We start from the raw sequence: 21,299 nt of genomic DNA, 5'->3' as shown, positions 1-21,299 counted from the left end.
GCATCATTTAAAAATAAATCTGATGTAATTGAAAAAGATGACTGTCATGCATGGGTTCAATCGAAAGTAAAACAATTTGATTTTAAGCTGCCCCCTATACTTTCGTACAATATTCTGAATGAGTGTAAACCAATGCATTCTTGCTTAATTGCAAATTCATTTATTCAAATTCAGAGATGAAAGTACAGGATCAAAGTCTGGGAACACCCTGAATAGCAGTCTATGTGCCACATATATTTTTAAGCATGTGGGAGTATACTGCACATGGACATTGTGTGAGGGTACAAGCTCCACAAAACCAATGACTAGGCATGGTGTTCAAGCTCAGTCTGTTGGATATGTGAGGCAGCAGTGCTAACCATTGTGCCATTAATGGATGCAAAATTGGATGCAATCATGAAAATTCACCACCTTTCCCTCCAGGAGGCAGTCTCTTGGAGCACTTTTAGCACCAAGTTCATTCCACCATGGTGTGCTAAGAAGCAACTCAGGAGGGATTCTCTGTCCACTGCTATCAGTCAATTCAAAGCTTCTACCCAATGTACTTGATAAGTTTATTTATTTATGTATATATTTATTTAGTTAATTATCAACGGATTAATTGATTGATTGGCTCTATTATGTATACTATAAATCTGTAATCTTGTTTTTTATGTTTCTGCTGCTGTATGCATTTAATTTAAAAACAATTAGTTAACTTTAGCTAATCTAATCTAATCTAATCTAATCACTATACTGAAAGCCAAATATACACTTAAAATCCATCCATTCATATTCTAATCAGCTGAATTTTAATTACAAATGTATAATTAAGTTTAATATACTTGAGAGTTGATGAGTACAGTTTGAATTCACTTAATGTGAAATACATTGTATCATCTTGATACACATAAAAGCAGAATCTGTGTTTGTTCCAAACTTCTCAGAACTTTGAATTACTTTCAGTTATATTGTTGATCTTGCTATTAATTTATTTAAAAATCTAAAGAACTGCCTTCTCCTCCCAACAAAACACTGAAAGTCTACATAATGTTGCAAGGGTTAACTAACTGTAAAGATACCCAACACAAGAATGATCCATAGCAATCAGTTGTGAAAACCTTATTCCTACTCCTGACTAAGCATTTTTAAGAGTGCAGAAAAAAGGATCGATTTTGGGGTATGTTGCTCCCCAGCACTGGTCAATTCCAATCTGTCCATGTGTATATGCACCCTGTTTTCACTAGAGAACATCTTCAGCCTTAGACAACATCACCTGATCTTTTCAGTATCAGATAGAGTCAAACTCATGGGCTATCTAAATTATCAGAGCTGCCCATTGGATACAGTAAATATTGATTTTTTCATATCCTACTTTCTCTATGACATATACTGTATCTTATACACTATATCTTTTCTTATTCTTAGCCTTTTTATTGCCTCCCCACACTGTCTGGATTACATTCTGCAATATGGATCTTTGTCTGCCCTTTATGAGACCACACATTTGCATTAGGACTTAAGATCTCACTAGATTGTCACAGGTATCTGTCCAAGAGTTGTATTGTCAAACATTTCATATTTCCATAGTATTCTTTGTCACCCACTTGGAATATTTAGAGTCACATCACAGATCCTCTACAATTTCTTCCTTCTCTATTTCTTTAGTTCTTTCAGTACATTAGCTTGCTGAGTGTAACCAGTGTTACTCCTCCTCCTCTGCAACTGAGGCTGTACCTTTGTAACAGCATGCAGAACTATTACGCTAATGTACTACGTTTTGACATCTTAGTTTACAGCACAATTTATCCTGATCAGTTGTCAGTCACCATGATGTCATTAATTTCCATTATAGACAATACAGCTTTTCCACTGTTAAATGCCACCTTACATCCAGGATGCCTATCTTTTTTAGCTGCATTTTTAAAATGCCTTTCTCTAAATTCCAGAAATACATTTACAAAGGAATATTTTGCAGGATGAGTTACAGAATGAGCTGGCTTTAAAAAAAATCTGTGTTTATTAAAAACCAGCAAAATAAGACTTCATTTTTCTGACACAAAATAGGTTATATAAATTAACAGTAATAATAACAATAATAATAAAAGCTATCCTGGCTTGAATGGACTTTTGTTGCATTTTGGTGATTACTATAAAAATAATTAAAAGTAGCATGTTGTGAGAAATGATAACCACACCCTTAATGACACGTTGGCTACTAATTCAAGGAGAATGCTCTCTTTGTGTTAATATTGGCATCTGTGATTTTTGTTCCTTCTCACAGTCAAAAAATGGTTAGTCTAGTCAAGTGGTAACTCTAATTATCCTAATGTGTATGCCTCTGTTTGTTTACAGCCAGTAGTACTTTGGCGTACCTTCATTGACTGGTTACTTTTTATTTTTATCAGGATGGGCTACTGTTATGCTTAATGTGTAATTAAGAAATCAAAGTATTAGAAATTCATCAAAATCATTTTGTTCTATCTTTAATATCTTTATAGGCACCAAGAAAGATTTAAGTAAAAGCATTAGAAGATGTAAACATTTTATTACTTTCGAACTCTTGTTAATTTGCCTTTTTTATGTCCTCTCCTTTTCAGCCATTATTAGCTGCACAGCAGCTGGCCTCAGCTGTGGCAGGGGTGATGCCTGGAGGGCCTCCAGGTCTTAATCAGCCGATCCTCATTCCTTTCAACATGGCTGGCCAGCTCGGAGGGCAGCAAGGCCTTGTTTTGACACTACCTACTGCCAACCTGACTAACATTCAGAACCTCGTGGCAGCAGCAGCAGCAGGAGGCATTATGACGTTACCACTGCAAAACCTTCAAGGTAATTAACACTTAAATGTAAATTGTAAAGCTTGTTTGTGGACGTACAATAGATGGATGAGTAATGTGTATACATTTAAGGAAGTAAGCAGGGGACCTATGGAAGATTAAAAATGTTTTTGGCTTTAATGTGTTTGAAAATGTTTTATTACAGGTGGTGTACAGATTCAGACGAAATTCCTGATGGTTTACTGCCTGATATGGGGCGTACATGAAACCTCATAAATGACATATATTTTACCACGAAAAACTGAGTCTTCGTGTCTGGTGTTTTGTAAATATTATATGTAGTACATACTGTATACGCATACTACTATTTTATACCCAAGTGGACCAATATTAGAAAGTTTGGTAGTGATGTTTAGCACAGGCAATATGGTAGCACAGAGTTAGCATTCCTGATTCACACAACCAGGATCTACATGGGTGTAGTTCATGCCTTGATTGTTCAGGAGCTCAGGTTCCATTTTGCTGGAAGTTGACATTAAAATAAAAGAGCAATCTTATTTAAAAAACTTTCAGTGGATTTAAGTGTGAAAATATGCATGCTGAAAAAAAATAAATATATAAAACCTGGTGTTCTCACATTTCTAAGCAGTTTACTTTTATAAATCACAATCATTTTGTAAATGTGCATATGCAATCATGATGCTGCAAAACTTCATCGGCTAGTAAAGCAACCTCCCGCCTGACACATTGAGTCCCTGAGATTATATTCATCACTTTTGAGGTTTGATATGTTTTTCATGTCAACACACATTCAAATAACAGCTCAATGAAATGAGTTATCATACATATGAGTCATCATTTAGCTGATTTGGCTGCATTTCCCTACTTAATCAGGGGTAGTTGATAGTCGATTGAGTGATGGTGCTACATGGCACTTGCTGCTTCATGGCGGACTCTAATCCCAGTCATCGATCGTATGTGTGACAGGTGTCTGGTCACACTTACAGGTAATCTAACTTAGACACCATTTAAATATCTGACTACGCCACCCAGTTTTATTAAGAGAATGGGAACACCAGAAATTTACCAATAATAGCACACAGGTTTCTTTAAATTGGGCGGTGAGTAAACACACAATGAAAGACACAACAGTAATTTCAGGAAAAGCAACAGTAACTTCTATTACACCAGACAATAATAAGTACATTAAAAAGATAAATGAACATAAACAAAATCTAACAATATCAGGAACAATATTCCTTTTTTAAGAAAGGAAAGCACACAGTCCACCCTCTAAAAGTCCATTAAAAACAAGGATTGGAGGATACAACCTTTAGTTGTGCAGAGTCCAGTTTGCGCACTGTGTTACCCCAACACTTAATCGTTCAACTGTCCATGGATGCGCTCTGTTCACCGGGCACTCTTTTTACAACAGAAGTTTTGTCAAATCGTTGAATGCCTGTCAGCGTCTCTTCGTCATTCCTTTTTTTCCACTCTGGGCTCCTTGAGTTGCTGTGATCTAGGCACGCCTCATTTCTCATCTGACAGCTTTGCTCGGTCCTTTCATGCGGCTTCCCTCTCTCGCTGGACCCACAACTGGTGTCTCCTAGTGGAGCTGTGTCTTCCTCCCTGGAAGTAAGTGTTGCTGTCCTTGTGCCTCACGTCGTGCCAGCCACGTACCCTCATCTGCCTGCGAGCCCCTGTGCTCTGTCTGAGTGTCTTGGCAGCATTCTCAGTGGACTGTCTCTCCCTTCCCTTCTCCTGCCCAGAAGCTTAAATCTCCTTCAGTCCCTGCCATTATCTGTTCTGGACAAACGGATTAAACAATGGCACATCTAAATTTCCTGGGTTTAAAAATTAATGAAAATACAAGTTAACAAAATGTATTGTTACCAATCATGAATAAGTACAGATATTCTGATTAGAAACCAATAGCGTCAGACATATAATCTCCAAGTCAGGTAAATACACACATCCTCCAAGGAAGGAGCAGGTCTGTTATCACAACTTAGTATTGTTTGTATACTCAACCAGCCAGACTTCAAAGCGGTGACTCCTTTGCAAGACAGCAAATACCTACAATCTGCAGACAGCCTTTTAACTTCTCACCCCCAGTGCTAACAATGGCTGCCTATTACCTGTTCATCTGCTGGGTTTTAAATGTAATATTGACATGTTTCTTTTCCTAAGAGAGAAATGGAAAGACTGTACAAAAAAGTCCCCTTCTGACATATGTCCTAACTTCATGGCACTTCACAGAAGACAACCACCCATCAATCGGGCGTTGAAGCTTTGTTACACTCAATGCTTTTTGGGAGACCAGATCCTACACCCCAAACCCCCAAGCTCTGAATGAGCTAATGCTTTTGGAATTTGCAAATGTGTTGTTCAGAAGTACTCCTCAGCAAAGAAAAATTTGAGGCGATATACTATAGTTGCCGCCATGTCGGCATTCAGAAAGTTTCCAATTTTGGAATATTTCGGATTTGGGAATTTTGAATTAGGGATGCTCTACCTGTATACATTTAACTTAATCATTGAAAATGTGGAATGCAAGTATTTCTCTTTAAAACTGCATCTTCATTTAAGAATATTTGGCACCAGTTTATACAATTTTGTCTCATTTGTGTCTTATTAAAATGCATTTTGAATTTCTAGTTTAATTTTTGTTAACATTTCTATGTGAGCAAAAAGACAATTCATTAAACCCACAAACTTATCTACTTAAAGTAAAAAAAAAAAAAAAAGTGTCACTTGCTGAGCTGTTGAGGTAATTTTCAAATAATTTCAATTACTGCACTGTTTATTGTCAATGATAGATAGATAGGAACTTTAGTAATCCTGAGGGAAATTGCAGCATATTTATCTAAATGGATTATAATTTCACAAAGATCACTAGTCAAAGCAGGATCTACATTTTGCATTGTGCTGTTTAGTGTTTTACACCCATGATCCTGGAGCATTTCCTCTACTTTCTTCTTTCTTCTCTCTGCATTAAGTTCACTCCTCTTGTTATCTGCCCTCCTGGCTTTACTTAACTGAACATATTAAACTTTAATGGTCTATGTTCTCTTTTGATCATAGTTGTAAATGGTTTTCATTTTAATGTTTAAAATATTGTCCCTCTTATACCATTAGATTGAGCTGAAGAACCTGTCAGTCATAAATGTTAGATGAGAGAGGACACACTAATGCCACAAAAAATACGCTTGTATAAATTTGGAGAGTGCATGTAAAGCAGGAGGCTGACGATTAAAATAATGCCAGAACAGCACAAAGTAAAAGAAAATATAACAAAGTGAAGAAAAAAGACTTAGAGCAGGATGGTGATAAAACCTTTATGGACAAGCATGCATAAATAAAGTCTTCGCTCCCCCAGCAGAGTGAGCAATCAGCAGCCTAATAAATTCTGTCATATATTTAGAGTCACTCATCTGTTGGTAGTATTCTTGTGCCTAGATAACGTGTTTTATTCCAGAACGTATGTCATAAAAAACAAGAAAAATGTATTCCAAAGGCTACAGAAACAACTTTAATTAGTATTTTCGATTTTTCATTTCAAGTCCCATACTGAATACGGTAAAGTTTTTTTAATTTGTAATTTTTCAGTGGGAGTAAACACAACTAAGTAACTAAGTGGGCTATGTTTGTTTAAGTCATTATCATTTACTAATGTCAAACCACTGATGTCTCCTTAGCTGGATGCGTGCAATATAGTATGCAGTTATTTCTTTTTTTGCATTCAGGCATTCAGGTCTCCTTTATTTGCATGGCAGATCAATTAACTTTATTAAGTAAAGACATTCACAGCTTCATTAAAGTGTTAGTCTGTATTTTTTGAAGTTTGGTAGATACTAAAAATGCTGTAAAACAATTAATAATTATAATAACATGCATCTGTGTAGTTGATTCTTTTGCACTTGATTTCCCTACAGAAATCAAAATCTACATATGTTGATCTGTGCTGTATCATTGTGTGAGACAGAGTTAGCATTGGAACCTCCAGATTTAAGCTTACCAGCTTGAAGTAACACTCATAATTAATAATTATAATAAATTGTTTATGCTATTGTACTTGATATGGACAATTCAAAATCCACTTCTCCCAATCCACATTTTAATATTGCATCTTTAAGGTACTTTATTCTACAGGTCACACAGAAAATCGGAAGTAGGCTTCAAACTTCAAGTCCAAATCAGTAGTCACTGGGCCATTGTGAATAAATTACAGCTTTGGTTTCAAATGCTTTTGAAGCAGTGTGATAATGGCGTTCTAAATAGCAAACTTTAAGCAGCAAATATTCACGATGGAAGGGTGTTGTTTTGGATTACATTTATTTCAAAAAACAATGGTATGGATAATCTTTTTCCAAATTAGATGAGGCAAGAAATACGGTCTAGCAGTGGTCAGTGATAAAGCCACTGCTCTTTACAGTTTAATACATGGTTTAGTTAACAATGTTGGAAGCACAAAAATGACATTTACAGATGACATTTACCATATGGATGCATAAATACTACAAAATGTTACATATTGGGAAGGCTAGAGCAAGAAATTAGGCTTAATGAGAAAGACTTGTGGGCATTGGTCGACTAATAGCTTCCTCCACCAGAAAATACATTTAAACAATTTAAAAGACTAGGAGGACATTGGGTTATATAGCTTCATGTACATTAAAAACCTTGGGAGTTTATACATAAGCATGTAATGCACTTATAAAACTAACATTTAAATGCCATGGGCAGTTGTACTCTTCACTTAGTAAGAAGGACATAATAGAGTAACAAAAAGAGAAGGGCAACCAGAGTAATTACGTTACCCTAAAATATGAGTTGTGAGGAAGGCTTGAAGGTGTTGAAATATTTAATACTGGGGAAGTGCAGACTAAGAAAAATGTAAGCAAGATGAACAACATATGTATATTACTAAATTCTACAGCAAGATCTTAGACACACAGAGAGAAACTGGTTAAAAGTTCATTTCACAGTAAAATTAAGAAACATTTTTTCCAACCAAGAACTGTTGGCTCAGGAATTGGGTTAATTGATAGTTCAGTTGAATAGCGTCTTGGGTACCTTCATAACATGACGTGATATTTTAGAAACATTATCACAAGGGAGTAGAAACTGATTGTCTATACTGGGCTGAAATATACAAAGTATTTTCTTGTCAGAAATGTCCTTAATTTTTGTATTCTTTAACATTATGGACTGTAAAACAGGGCAGCACGGTGGCACAGTGGTAGCGCTGTGCCTCACAGTTAGGAGACCCAGGTTCGCTTGCTGGGTCCTCCCTGCGTGGAGTTTACATGTTCTCCCCATGTCTACGTGGGTTTCCTCCGGGTGCTCCGGTTTCCTCCCACAGTCCAAAGACATGCAGGTTAGGTGCATTGGCGATTCTAAATTGTCCCTAGTGAGAGCTTGGTGTGTGTGTGTGTGTGTATGTGTGTGCTCTGTGGTGGGCTGGCACCCTGCCTGGGGTTTGTTTTCTGCCTTGTGCCCTGTGTTGGCTGGGATTGGCTCCAGCAGACCCCTGTGACCCTGTAGTTAGGATATAGCGGGTCGGAGAATGGATGGATGGATGGACTCTAAAACAGCTTTACATTTTTGGTAAAATGGTGATCTTGATGTAATTTTATGAAATTATTGTCTGTTCAGCATAAAGGAAACCTAACAAAACTAGCAAAAGAGTAACTCTAAATAGAAAGTATTCAAAACAACAAACTAGATTCAAGGAGCTTTTTATTTAGAGTTTTTGACTTGTTTTTTTGAAAACAGCTTTAGGCCTCATCATGTAGTATGTAACAAAGAGCTTGATTTTATCACAATTCAAAATTGAAGCCATGATGGTTTCTGCTTCTAGGCTTTTGTAAGCGTTATATGTGAATATTTGTAGCAGACTGGTCTACAGTGTATATTTCAACAACACTGAAAAAGTAAATACAGCTTACTATAGTGAGATTTTGAAAATAAAAGTCTAACCTTCTGTTAAAATACAGAATTATTCATAAAGTAATAATAAATGGTGTGAACTTATTTTTGAAATATTTAAACCATTTTACAATATACAATGGACATTTGAGAGCATTTTGAAATAGCTCAGCCAATCACTACCAATTAATTTTATGACATTATCCAGTAGTTTCTAGTAATGATGGATTAAAAGCCAGAAGTCTGCATGACCATCATCACCAAGTCCTTCCAAGAGAACCCTAAATCCAAAGAGGACTGTTTCATTTATGTTAGGTAGAATGCCCAGAGGGGGCTGGGTGGTCTCATGGCCTGGAACCCCTGCAGGTTTTATTTTTTCTGTCCAGCCGTCTGGAGTTTTTTTTTTGTTTTTTCTGTCCTCCCTGGCCATCGGACCTTACTCTTATTCTATGTTAATCAGTGTTGTCTTATTCTAATTCTTACTTTGTCTTTTATTTCTCTTTTCTTCATCATTTAAAGCACTTTGAGCTGCATTATTTGTATGAAAATGTGCTATATAAATAAATGTTGTTGTTGTACTGTAGTGTCTATACTTGGTCTGAAATTCAAATATAGATTTTAATCACATTTCCTTCATTTAAGTTTTTTAAAATAAAATATATTTGATGAAAATTTCCTGTAATTTTCCTTATAATGATCTTGATTGTTTTTTCTAAATTACTTTAGATAAGGGGATTGGCTCCAGCAGACCCTCGTGACCCTGTGCTAGGATATAGCGGGTTGGAAAATGACCGACTTTAGAGAGGGAGTTAGCCACATTGACTGTGCTGAATAAAAGCATAAGTAACATCATTGTACATTACATGAATTTAAAAATCACTCTCTCAAAGAAAAGTTATACTGTATATATTTGTAATTTTATCAGATATGAAGTATCATTTAATATCAACTTAGGATCTTCTAAACACATTTTCTTTAATTTTCAAAATTAAGTAAGAATATGGACAGCTGACAAGACTAAAGAAATGTTTTAATGTCCAGATAAAAAATCATGCAGTATGTTTTTAGAATACACTATTCCACTCTTTTATACTTTATTTCCCAAGCTTTGTTCTGATTTTAAGAGATCTTTGATTGTATGAATTCCAGATAACCCACAGTAGCTGTGGCAGTTTAGCAGATGGCAAATCATTTCTGTTCATTCTTGCTGCAAATGGCTTTTTATTATTATCATTACTTGTATTGAATAGTAACTGCTTTTCACTGGTTAACAACTGTTATTCTTCTCTATTGCACTAAAGCAAATGTTTTGTTTTAAGACTTTCATAATGTGAATTATTATATCACAACAACAACAACAACAACAACAACAACAACAACAACAACAACAATAATAATAATAATACAATTCACTGTAGCTGTCCTGCAATACATTTTTTAAATTGAGATAGATTATTAAAGCATGTTGATGGTGAACTTTTGTGGATAAAAAATGATAAATAATTTTACTAGTATGTACAGTATCTGAAAATAATTTAGCTACTCTTATTTAAAAAAAATCATAAAGTAAGGAGTATAACAATCAAATTAATGTAACATGTAAATAAAAGTAAAAAAATTCTACATTCAGTAAGATAGCAAGATATATTTGTGTTTTCTCATATATATAGCTTTACATCATGGTTCCCTTTAACTCTTTCTTCAGAGAGTCCAATTTTAAATTAGTTATTTGGAAATGCTGAAATTACATTCTTAATTAGTTATTTGGAAATGCTGAAATAACATTCTTAATTTACTAATTACACAGAATGAAAAATGCAGTCCTATTGTCATATTCATTTCTATGTATGGATTTAGCAAATTTACTGTTTTCGATCAACAAATTTCCAACTCAGGATGAACCAATAAAATAATATCGTTTAATAAACCTGCTTTCCCAAGGACTTGTTTTCTAGGTAGCTTTAGCCGAAATGAGCACTAAAGCGTGCAAAGTAGTACTCAAACTTGAACAAGAAGCTCACTTAAATAATAAACACTCACTCTTATAGGGCCATTTCAGAGTAAACAATGTCATAGCACTGTATTGTGAAGAACTCAAATAACTAGTAGTATAACCTGCAAATTCTGCAAATAAACATTTACCCAGTGTCCAGCTGCTGTGAAAAAATTGTTCTATTTAGTAAACCACTGAGTCTTTATTTTATTTATTTATTTTTTTTACCGTGTCTTGTTCGGCTGTGAAGCAATCAGAATTGATGTCTGAATGCTGGCGACTAGCCTTACAGTTTTTCTCTCAGGTGGAGCGTTACAGCTTCTGCTGACGTCACGCCTGATACCAAAACTTTATTAGAAATATTTTCAGATGTTTTTAAGATTCGAACCGGACACGGAGACAAAAGTGAAAGAAAAAGAAGAGAGAAAAGGAGGAGATGGAGGTAAAGGGGGAAGGGGGGGTTTTCATATAGAATAAGCAATAAATGAACCAGAGTCCGCTTCTAGACCTGCAGAAAGAGAGGGGAAAAAAAACAAACCACAAGACAAAAACATTGCTGCATCAGCTTCATGAAGATATATAAAAGTAAAAATGTTTGGTGACAATCACACAGTAATTATTACTAAGGCATTTAGGGCCAACCACAGCCTTAGGTCATGTGCTGAAGACGTCCAAGTCATGCTTATGAAATCACCAGGGGCCTCATGTATAAACGGTGCGTATGCACAGAAATGTTGCGTAAAAACGTTTCCACGTTCAAATCACGATGTAAAAAACCTACACTTGGCGTAAAGCCACGCACTTTTCCACGGTACCTCATGCCTTGTCGTACGCAAGTTCTCCGCTCGGTTTTGCAGACTGGCGGCACCCAGCGTCAAAGCAGTGCTACTGTTCCTGTGTGGTTACTCTTTATTTTCCTGACGCGGCTTTATAAATACACTGAAACTAACCGCATATTGTTTATTAGTGTCTCAGCCACTGCAAAACGTTTTAAAGCCTTTCCTGTACAGACCTCGCGGTTCAGAAACAGTTTCATCCCAAGAACTCTAAACGCACTCAATCAATTGCTCCTTGTAGAACTGTTAATACTTATAAGTACAATCACCTCACTGTAAACTTGCACTACAGTTATAATATCGCACAACCTGAGCCACTTTATAAAGCACGTATTTACATATGATGACGATATCATTTTTAAGGTGAAATGCAGCAAAATATGTTTATTAAATTATACAGATAAAACTTTAACTTCATTTAAATAATCTATATTCTTCACTGGGAGTGTCGTTAAGGATAGAGTAATTAAACATGTACTACGAAGATATTTCAATGTTCCTTAAACGTTAACTTCTATTACAGAGCTGATTGTGTGGCGATCGGTTACTTGGGGAAAGAAAAGCACTGACTGCAGTGGCGGCTACACCAATATATATTGAATATAACACAGAAAGAGAAAATAACAACACAGCTAAAAACACAGCGTCAAATTTCGGCAAAAGTTAAATGCTTGTGTCATGAGCACGAGGCGGCTATGCAGTGTCTGCAACGGACGTGGCCATCCACCGTGCATAAGCTACCTTACTGACGGCGGGCTAAGGAGCCACCGATTCTTCCTCTGCCCAGTGCCACCACAAGCCTAGAGCCACCCCTGACGTACTGCTGCAATAAATTATTTCATCGAAGTGAAACACATGTTTAATAACGTGCTTTAACTCCTATCATCATGAAAATGACATCACGTATACATCTCAATATTTTAGTTATTCAGAGAGCTGTAATATCACGAATGTAATGGATTCTGTGTCCAGTTGGAGGAAGAGAGCCGGTTTAAAAAGCAAGTAGTGATTCACACACATAGAGCACATAGAAGATCAAATACAAAACAAAGCATTTAACGTGCTACTTTAATTACGATGTGATTTGAGAAACTGGTTAATTAAACGATTTTAAGATGAAGTTTATGATGTTCTACTTTAATGACAAAATAAACTACGTGATTAAAGTGGAAATGTCGAGATTGAAGTTGACATTTCGTGCTTTTTCCCCACTGTGTGCCTTTTTTCTCTGTACCCTAATAAGCTTTTATATGACACTCAGACAGTGGGCTACAACTCGTCTTTTCACGGCGACTTTGATATGTGACTTCTTTTTTTATTTCCGGCACTGTGCGATTTTGTGAACGTGAGCTTTCAAGTTTCTCCAACACGCTATGTCACTCGATCAACTTCCTTTTGTTGATTATACCACGGTTTATTTGAACTAATAGTATGTTTTTTCTTTGCCTCTACTTGGTATTCGCTGAAATTCTTATATTTTCCCCTGTGCTTTTCCCATTGTCTTTTCACAGAAGGCTGCACTTAAGGGCGATTTATATTGATTTGCATATTCAAAGAGGCGTAATTGGGAGGAGTTGGGCGTTACATAAAGTGCGTGCACGAGCGTTAGTTTTCACGCTGATCAGGATTTACGTAGCGGAAGAACGTGGAAGTTGGAGTACGCACAGATTCCTGCATCTGGATTTTTCTGTGCGTAAGCACATTTCGGCTTTTGTGCTTACGCCATGTTATAGTGCGAGTTCTACGCACGGCGTTATACATGAGGCCCCAAGTGAGCACCTGTGTGCGTACGCACGCTTGTATGTCCAATAGTGAGTGTGAAGGGCCACAGACCTGCCCCCAAAAACGTGCGGAAGATGGAGGGAGTTCCAAGCCCAGAGATCCAGAGGTCACCCCAGAGCGCTGGAGACCCCAGGAAACCGTCACCAGAGAAGCCCCAACCCCTCGAGAGGCGCAGAGGATCACCCCGGGGGGCCACAACCAGCAGCTGGCAGAGTCCCGGGAGATATCAACGGCAAACCCCAGGCCGCCCGCAGCCGCTCACCCCAGTCGGCAGGGCCCGAACCCAGCAGCCTGGGACCCAAGGCGACCCACCCGCCGAGGACCCAACAGAGCCCAGGGACCCAGATCCCACCAGGCAGCCACCGGGAGCGACCAGACAGATGCTTAAAAAAATATGTGGCAGGGGGAGGGTAGGCAAAGATGTTGTAGCATTGCCAGATGTCCCAGGAGAGGGGAGGAGTCCAAAACCCCACCTGACATATACAGTCACACACAAACACAGTCATACACTCCCTCCCTCATGCTCTCATATACACATACAACCCAAGACTTACAAGGATGTACGCCAGACACCCATTCACACTCCCCATATACACCCTACTAAATCTGGTCCCGGTGCTGCTGTACCGAAGGCCCAACCACTCCCGGACGCCAGAGTTAGCCCCGTTCCGCTGGGGTAATAATGAGCAGGCACCCCCGTCCAACGCAGAGTAAAGCCACCCCACCACTCCAGACCACAGGCAGACGGCCAGCTCCCACTCCTAGCCTCCAGCCCCGGGCAGCTAATTGAGAACAGAGGTGTGATAAAACCTCTAGTCTCCCTCCGCCGGCTCCAATGTAATATTGATGTGTGTTGATAAGGTGCATTTTGTGGTTGGGGGAGCGCGGGCAGTACTGGCATCATGTGGCCTACACCAGCTGATGCCAACACACAGCCCCACTTCCCCCCCAAAACCCTCCGTGACTAGGTGCAGTTTTAAATTGGAAGTGGGCACCGGCACTCGGAGTGAGGCTGAAATTTCCCCCCACCGGATGCCGTTGAGTGTGCTCACTCCCAAGGCCCTAAGTGTGCATTTGTGTGGAATGTTGTTTGTGGAAGTGTTTAATGTGCAAAAAATCACATTTCGGGAACAATTATTCAGCTTTAAAAACCTGACACTGACAATATGTGTAGTGGTTGCAAAAAGTGCTGCATCAAAATGATAGTTTAGGCCATAAAATCCCAAGAAAAATAATAACGGAAGATATTTCTTTTAATTTATTTTGTCTATTGACCTTGTCAGCCTTCAAGAGCCTAAGAGGAAGGTGTCAATCTCTATAGCGTTCTAACATTTATAGAAATTCATCCGTCTTCATTGCTTCCATCGGAAACCCAGCATTGTGAATAATCTTATTTAACTGTAGGATGATTATAGCAGCAAATCTTGTTCCTTTGTATTCCCTTTCGAGAAACATGAAAAAGCTTTCAGAATCTACATAAAAGGAATGCCCCACTTATGTATTGTAATGAGTACAAATGTCAGTAATAATCAAAATGATGTTTCAGTTAAAGTGCTCTTTTTCCAAGTATTGTACTCATGTTATGGGCTTAGGTATGACAAAGATTATGGAAATCATCCCCCTTATTATAACACCAGAAATCCACTTCCAGAGGGAACATCAAATATCTCTCTGCTACCTAGCAGACATCTGGCAGAATCATTTTTTATCTGCTGTTGCCATTCTTAACAGGCCTCTTAGGGGTTGTTTTTTTCAGGTACATGGTCTTTTATAAATAATTATTTGAAAGCTAAATTCATAAAACATTTTACTTTTATACTTTATTTATCCTTCCTAGGGACCTGAAGTAGTTACTTGATTTGCACTAAAACAAAAGCAAAACCATTTGAGCAACATTTATTATACTCACCATTTTGTTTTATCTTTTAAAACTTCTAGTTGGTATTTTTTAGATAACAAAGTTTTAAAATTAACAAGAAAAGAAAGGTTAAAGAACAGTAACATTTTGTTATGTTATTTTTTAAGTCCATTTAAGTTTATTTATTCATTTTCAGGAGATGCTTTATTCATTGTAGTCATCTTTGTTATACTCACTGATACTGAACAAATTTTGAGTTGCCAAGTAAAATAAAACATATCATGCAAGGAAAAAAGTACACATAGTGCATGGCAAATGTGCAAACTCCATGCTGACAGTAACCAGGCCACAAATCAACTGCAGGGCACAATGAGCTGTGCAGCAACGAGGCCTGCCACTGCATGACCATTCTCACCGAATGTACATGAATTCTATGAAGATATGTTCTTTAATGAATATTTCGTAGCATTAATTGTATTTGTGTTTCATTGTGATCAATAAAATGTCCCAATATGTTTTTCCTTTTCTCTCTTGTGGCTATTTGGCATGTAAGTATTCAACTAAATTTTCTAAATAACAATTGTGGCCTGACTAACCAGATTAGAATAGCCACATACAATGGTACTACTGAATAAAAATTAAATCAGACACCATGAAGTTTCAAGCTGTCTGACATTGCCTACTGTCATTCAAAATTCAAATTGCTTTGGGATTAAATCAGAAAGTCATTGTAGATAAAGTGATCCTCTACAAGCATTCATATACATATGTGTATAGCATAGTGGCCATCCTTCAGAAAGAACATCTCAGTATTTCTTTTTTGGCACCCATTGCAAGTTCATGTTTTGGACATGAACCTGTGACTGAACGTACCTTAGCCTTTAGCATGGAGGGCTCAAACAAACAAGTAGCCAGCTGAATAAAATGAATATTCCTGTAGCCCAGATGGTTTCTGCAGCTGTTGAAATGAACATACATTTTTGGAATTAATTCATTGTTTAATCTTTTCAAATAAGATAATTGTTATTGTATGCATTTTTGATATGCACATACATACACTATATACAGGATGTATCTATATTTATACATACATCTATCAGTCTGTCTTTCTATAGTGATATATTTAAACACAGAGACTGTATATAGTGTATATTGTAGACTAAATATTGACTTTTGTGATTCTAAATTTGTCTATTAAATTAAGTAACCTACTAATAAATAAAATTTACAACTGCCACACATTAAAATGTGTGTAGAATATTCTCAGCAATACATTCTCCCAATACCATTGATATTTCTTTAGAAATTCATTCAACATATTGTATGCTACTCAGCGTGTAGAAATATTTTGCTATGCTTTAATTTCAAAATTTTTTACCACTGTGTATTCAAAGCTGGGATTTCATGGTTAAGGTTTGCTGAGTGTGTAAGATAGCTCACAAGAGAGATATTTGAATGAAATAACAGAGTTAAAATTTATACCCCTGACCCCCCTGCCTCTTCCCCTACAGCCAAGCATTGCAGAGCTTAATGCAACTAGCTGTACAAAGGAACAGTGACACAAAAAACTCAACGCTGTAATTTGATTGATTTGTTTTGACAGGAGACAAATAATTGAGAGTGAAAGGTGCCAGCAAAGAAGAAATATTGTACGAACCAGATTTGTAAGGCAAACCCAGCAGCAATTCTAGTCAGATTTTCATTTTCTTCTGATATCCCACTGATACCTGGCACCAGTTTATCATCTGCTTCAGATAAGCAGCAAATGACCAGTGAGGCAAAAATTTACAGTATGAACAAAGAGAGAGAGAGACAGAGAGAGAGACAGAGAGAGAGAGAGAACAATCACACTCAGATATGAATGGCAAAAATATAGGAAAGGTACAACAATTAAAGGTAGCTTTTTAAAGTACAAAATCAGTTGTTATTTGACTTTATTAAGATATGCAATTAAAATACAGTTTGGCACTTCCTGTACAAAAAATCTCTTTTCTAGCTCTATATGCAAAATAATTCACACTTACTATTATTCTATTTATTATTATTATCATTAGTAGTAGTAACAGTAGTACTGTCACATGTACACAGTTTTTACAGTATAAAAAGCATATTTATGCTAAATTCATTACAAGACCTCAAAACTTATTTTTCATAACATATATAATAGGATTTGGTTTACAAGTATCATAAGCCTTGCAGTGTTTGACAGCGCCAAGCTCTAAATGAAAATCAATATCAGCCTTAAATTCCCAAGTGTAAATTAACAGTAACTAAGTTTAACATAAGAAGAGAAAGAAGAAGTAGTTGGAATAATATAATTATAGTAAACCTAATATAAAAAAGGGCTTGATTTCAACACGCTTGTAAATTTTAAACTGAGGTCCATCTTAATTTATGTTTTTAAAAGTGATGTTTCAAAAAAGTATGAATAAATTATAAGTAGCTAGCAGGAAATGAAATAAGAAAATGAGAAATGAATACTCTGGGTTATATACTATAGCATAGCTGGAAATACCCCTTTTAATATTGCGCATAGTTTTGAATTCTTATTAAGTGATGTAGTTTCACAACTTTTGTAGAAACCAATGTACTAGAATGTTATCAAAAATACTATTGTAAGTTAAACCAATTGACAGTAAGGCAAAGGCTTTAGCATAAACAGGCTCTACGATGGACTGGCTTCATGTTTAGGGAGATGCTAAGGTGGATTAAGTAGCTGAAGACTAGTTCAGTATTTGAAAGTGGAGAAATGATGGTGGCTATACATTGGGCTATGGAGCACAGGAAGAGAAGGAAAGGTCTGGCTTTGTTAACTGTATCATTTTTATAGTAGGACTTACTCAGGGTTTATTGGTAATGGAAGTGTCCATTCCTTATTCCAAACTTTATCAGTATGTTAACCTCCATTTTCTTATGCTTGTTTGATGTCAGTTAATACCTTTATTTTTATACTTTGTGTCTGCCTTCATTTTAGTATTTCTGAAGGTGTACCTGGGTGTAGCATCACTATACAGTACAGTATGTTATGCACTGTACTCAATTTTGCTCCTAACCAAACACCTGCCAACTGTGTCTCCCGATGGTTTGTACAAGGACACACCTGACATCTCTTTGGTAATTAAACCTAGTATTTAAGGTAGCAGTGTACATTCACTCTTTCACCCCTTGATCATTATTAATGGATTACTGTCTTCTGTTTTCATACTCCTCTTATTTCTTGGACTTTACACACGTTTCTTTATTTTTCCCACTCACAACCTGCCTTAATCCTTGCTTTGAGCCAAAACAACAGTGGCACAGACACCTTCCAAATACTGTTCCTATTCTTTCTTTTCGGGTCTGGTCATACAGTAGTACATCTCTGCCACTTTAAGATCTTGCCCAATTCACAACTCTAAGCTCGGTGAATCACTGGCAATAAGTGGCTTTTAAACCCCAACCAAGATTATTACTATGACAGATTCTCTGAATCATTTGTGCAGTCAGGAACTCCCTAAAAAAGTACTATGTTCCTCCTGAGAGCTGACTTTGGTGGCCTTATTTCTCCCTCTGTCACATATTATCTTAAGGAAAATAATTTCTTTAGCTTTTCAATTTTAAAAATAATGTGTTATCCTTTAAAATGGATTTCACTTGGTTTCACCCCTTTGATGAGGACACCAAGACCCTATTTCCACATGTGTGCTGGGAAAGCTGTACAGCCAACCAAAACAAAATTATCACAAAGTGCAAATAATTATTGACTTACCCTTATATCTTTCTATTAAAATGAACAGATCAGAGTTTCTTTGAGTGGTAGGTTATTTATTTTAAGGAGAAGATGATGGATAGAGAAGCCAGCAGCAGTTTAATTTGGTGTACTGAATAAACAAACACTGGTGTCCCTTCAGAGGATTGATCAAAGGATTGGAACCAACAGAAATTCACTTTAAAGGACAGAAGAACAATACAGGATTTTTAAAATTGAAAAGCTAAAGAAATTATTTTCCTTCACTAAAACCTTCTCTAGTAATGGATGCACTAGTCAGAAGTACCTGTCACAAAATCAGTGGATGATACCCGAAAATAAAATATAAACAAAACAAAATACAAATTATTTTCTACATACAAAATTCATAGAAACCAATGAAATTAAACAAAAGTAATATTATGTCCAGATTCTTACACGTATACTCTTAAAAGGCCAATATACCTGACCTGCTCTGCTATACAGAGCTGCATCTGTGCTTGGTGGGCATCCTCCACATAACCTATCATTATTCAGATAGTCAGGGTTATGGCTAGGAATCCCTGGACACTTCTGAGTCACCTATCTTTTAGCATCATCAGGGAATGTTGTATGTTTTTCATAGGTTGCAAGTATCTTTTATTTCTGCTGGTGCCTTCAACTGTCCCCACAGGCAGTTGGAGTAACTTTCTCATTATCATTGGGTTTTCTTATTCAGGAGGATTTACTGTCTGGCCTCTATATATGTGTGTATACATACATATATTTATAGTACATATGCTTTATGTATGTTTATGTGTGTATGTACTGTATGAGTATGTAAAAAAATACAATACCACTCTGGCACTTTGACAAAGAAGGTATTCCCTCTACATGCAGAGGCTTCTGAGTAGCATTTAACTGTATTTTGTGTGATAACTTGTAAGTAAAATCTCTCAGTTCACCATTGGAAGTGATAGATAATGGTGCTTATGAAGGAATATATATATATATTCCTTCATAAGCACCATTTTCTAAGCGAAGGTCTTACGGTTCCCGTATTTGTAGCTGGAAATCCACAAAGGGAGAAGGTGAGTCATGGAGGGTGTCCATAGCAAATGCAGACTTTAAAAGAAGAACATCCATATGTAAAATAAGATTTTCTAACTAACAGCCTCCAAACCCCATTTTATTAATCCATCCCCCCTTAATCCCACCTACACCCCCCCTTCCTCATTTGCTATATGTTGCCTTTGAATCCTGCATGTCTAATCATTTTCCTCTGATGATGACTCCTGGTAAGGGTTGAAAGCTTAGGAATAGCAACTATTTTAAGATATATGACTCATCTTCTCCCTTTGTGAATATGTTGCTAGAAATATATATATATACAGTATATATATTTATATAAATATATATATATATATATATATCCTCTTTAATAAAACCCCAGTGTGCATCCAGGTGTCCGTGTGTGTGTGTCTTCTGGTGAAGTGCGCATGCGCGGGGCCACATGGCACATGTTCAGTCTCTTCCTGTGCATTCCCTATGTGTACAGAGAGAGAGAGACACACACACACACACACAAAGACGTGCACACAGGTGTGCGCGCACACGACAGACACAAACACACACAGGAGCGCGTGCGACAGACACACGCACACACAGGCGAGACAGACACAGAGGCGCGCGCTTAAGAGAGACAGACACACATACACGCAGGCCCGCGACAGAGACACACACACACACACAACAACATCATTTATTTATATAGCACATTTTCATACAAAAAGTAGCTCAAAGTGCACACAGGCGTGCACGTGCATTGTTGCAATGTTACTTTTCTTGGTTGTTTATTAATTTCCGGATTTTTCAAATGTTCATTTTTTTTCCCTGTGCTTAAAACTCATTAAAAAAAACTGTTTTTAGGGAGCGGGTCGTAAGGCTATAGCGCAAACTCTTGCAGTGTTAAGTTTTCCCTGTTGTTCAAGATTTTCTTAGTGTTATTCAATGTTTTTACATTTAGTTTACTATGGCATCGTGCATTCAATGGTATAATTAACTATATTTATGCTTAAAAACTTAAAAAATATATATATATTTACAGTTCGTATGGTCTGGAACGGATTAATTGTATTTGCATACAATCCTATCAGGGAAATTAGTTCGGTTCACAACCAAATCTGGTTACAACCAGAGTTTTGGAACGAATTATGGTCGTGAACCAAGGTTCCACTGTATTACTGTCAGACAAAATTACAGGCATTTTACAGAAATACAAACCAGTATTACTGAGAGAGAAAATTGAAGGCACATAATACAGTGACACATATTACAGCCACATACAAGGTCCCTTTCCATTTAATATAGACTATTCCTACTAATGTTTATGCACTACTGTTCTAGCGCCCGTTATTGTAACGGGCTTAATGTCTAG

The 21,299-nt window shown here is 36.9% G+C and overlaps 1 protein-coding gene across 2 annotated transcripts in view; it reads left to right on the top strand.

Moving 5' to 3' along the window:
* pou6f2 (POU class 6 homeobox 2) overlaps nt 1-21,299 on the top strand; it is a 459,367-nt gene that overhangs the window by 120,584 nt on the left and 317,484 nt on the right. For both annotated transcript variants that reach the window (XM_039754180.1, XM_039754179.1), the window contains exon 3: nt 2,580-2,808. In XM_039754180.1, coding sequence (XP_039610114.1) covers nt 2,580-2,808 — 229 coding nt within the window. The remainder of the gene's footprint in view (nt 1-2,579; nt 2,809-21,299) is intronic.

This window comes from Polypterus senegalus, chromosome 5 (genome assembly GCF_016835505.1).
Source record: "Polypterus senegalus isolate Bchr_013 chromosome 5, ASM1683550v1, whole genome shotgun sequence".
Classification (NCBI taxonomy): Eukaryota; Metazoa; Chordata; class Cladistia; order Polypteriformes; family Polypteridae; genus Polypterus; species Polypterus senegalus.
This window is presented reverse-complemented; position numbering and strand designations above follow the sequence as displayed.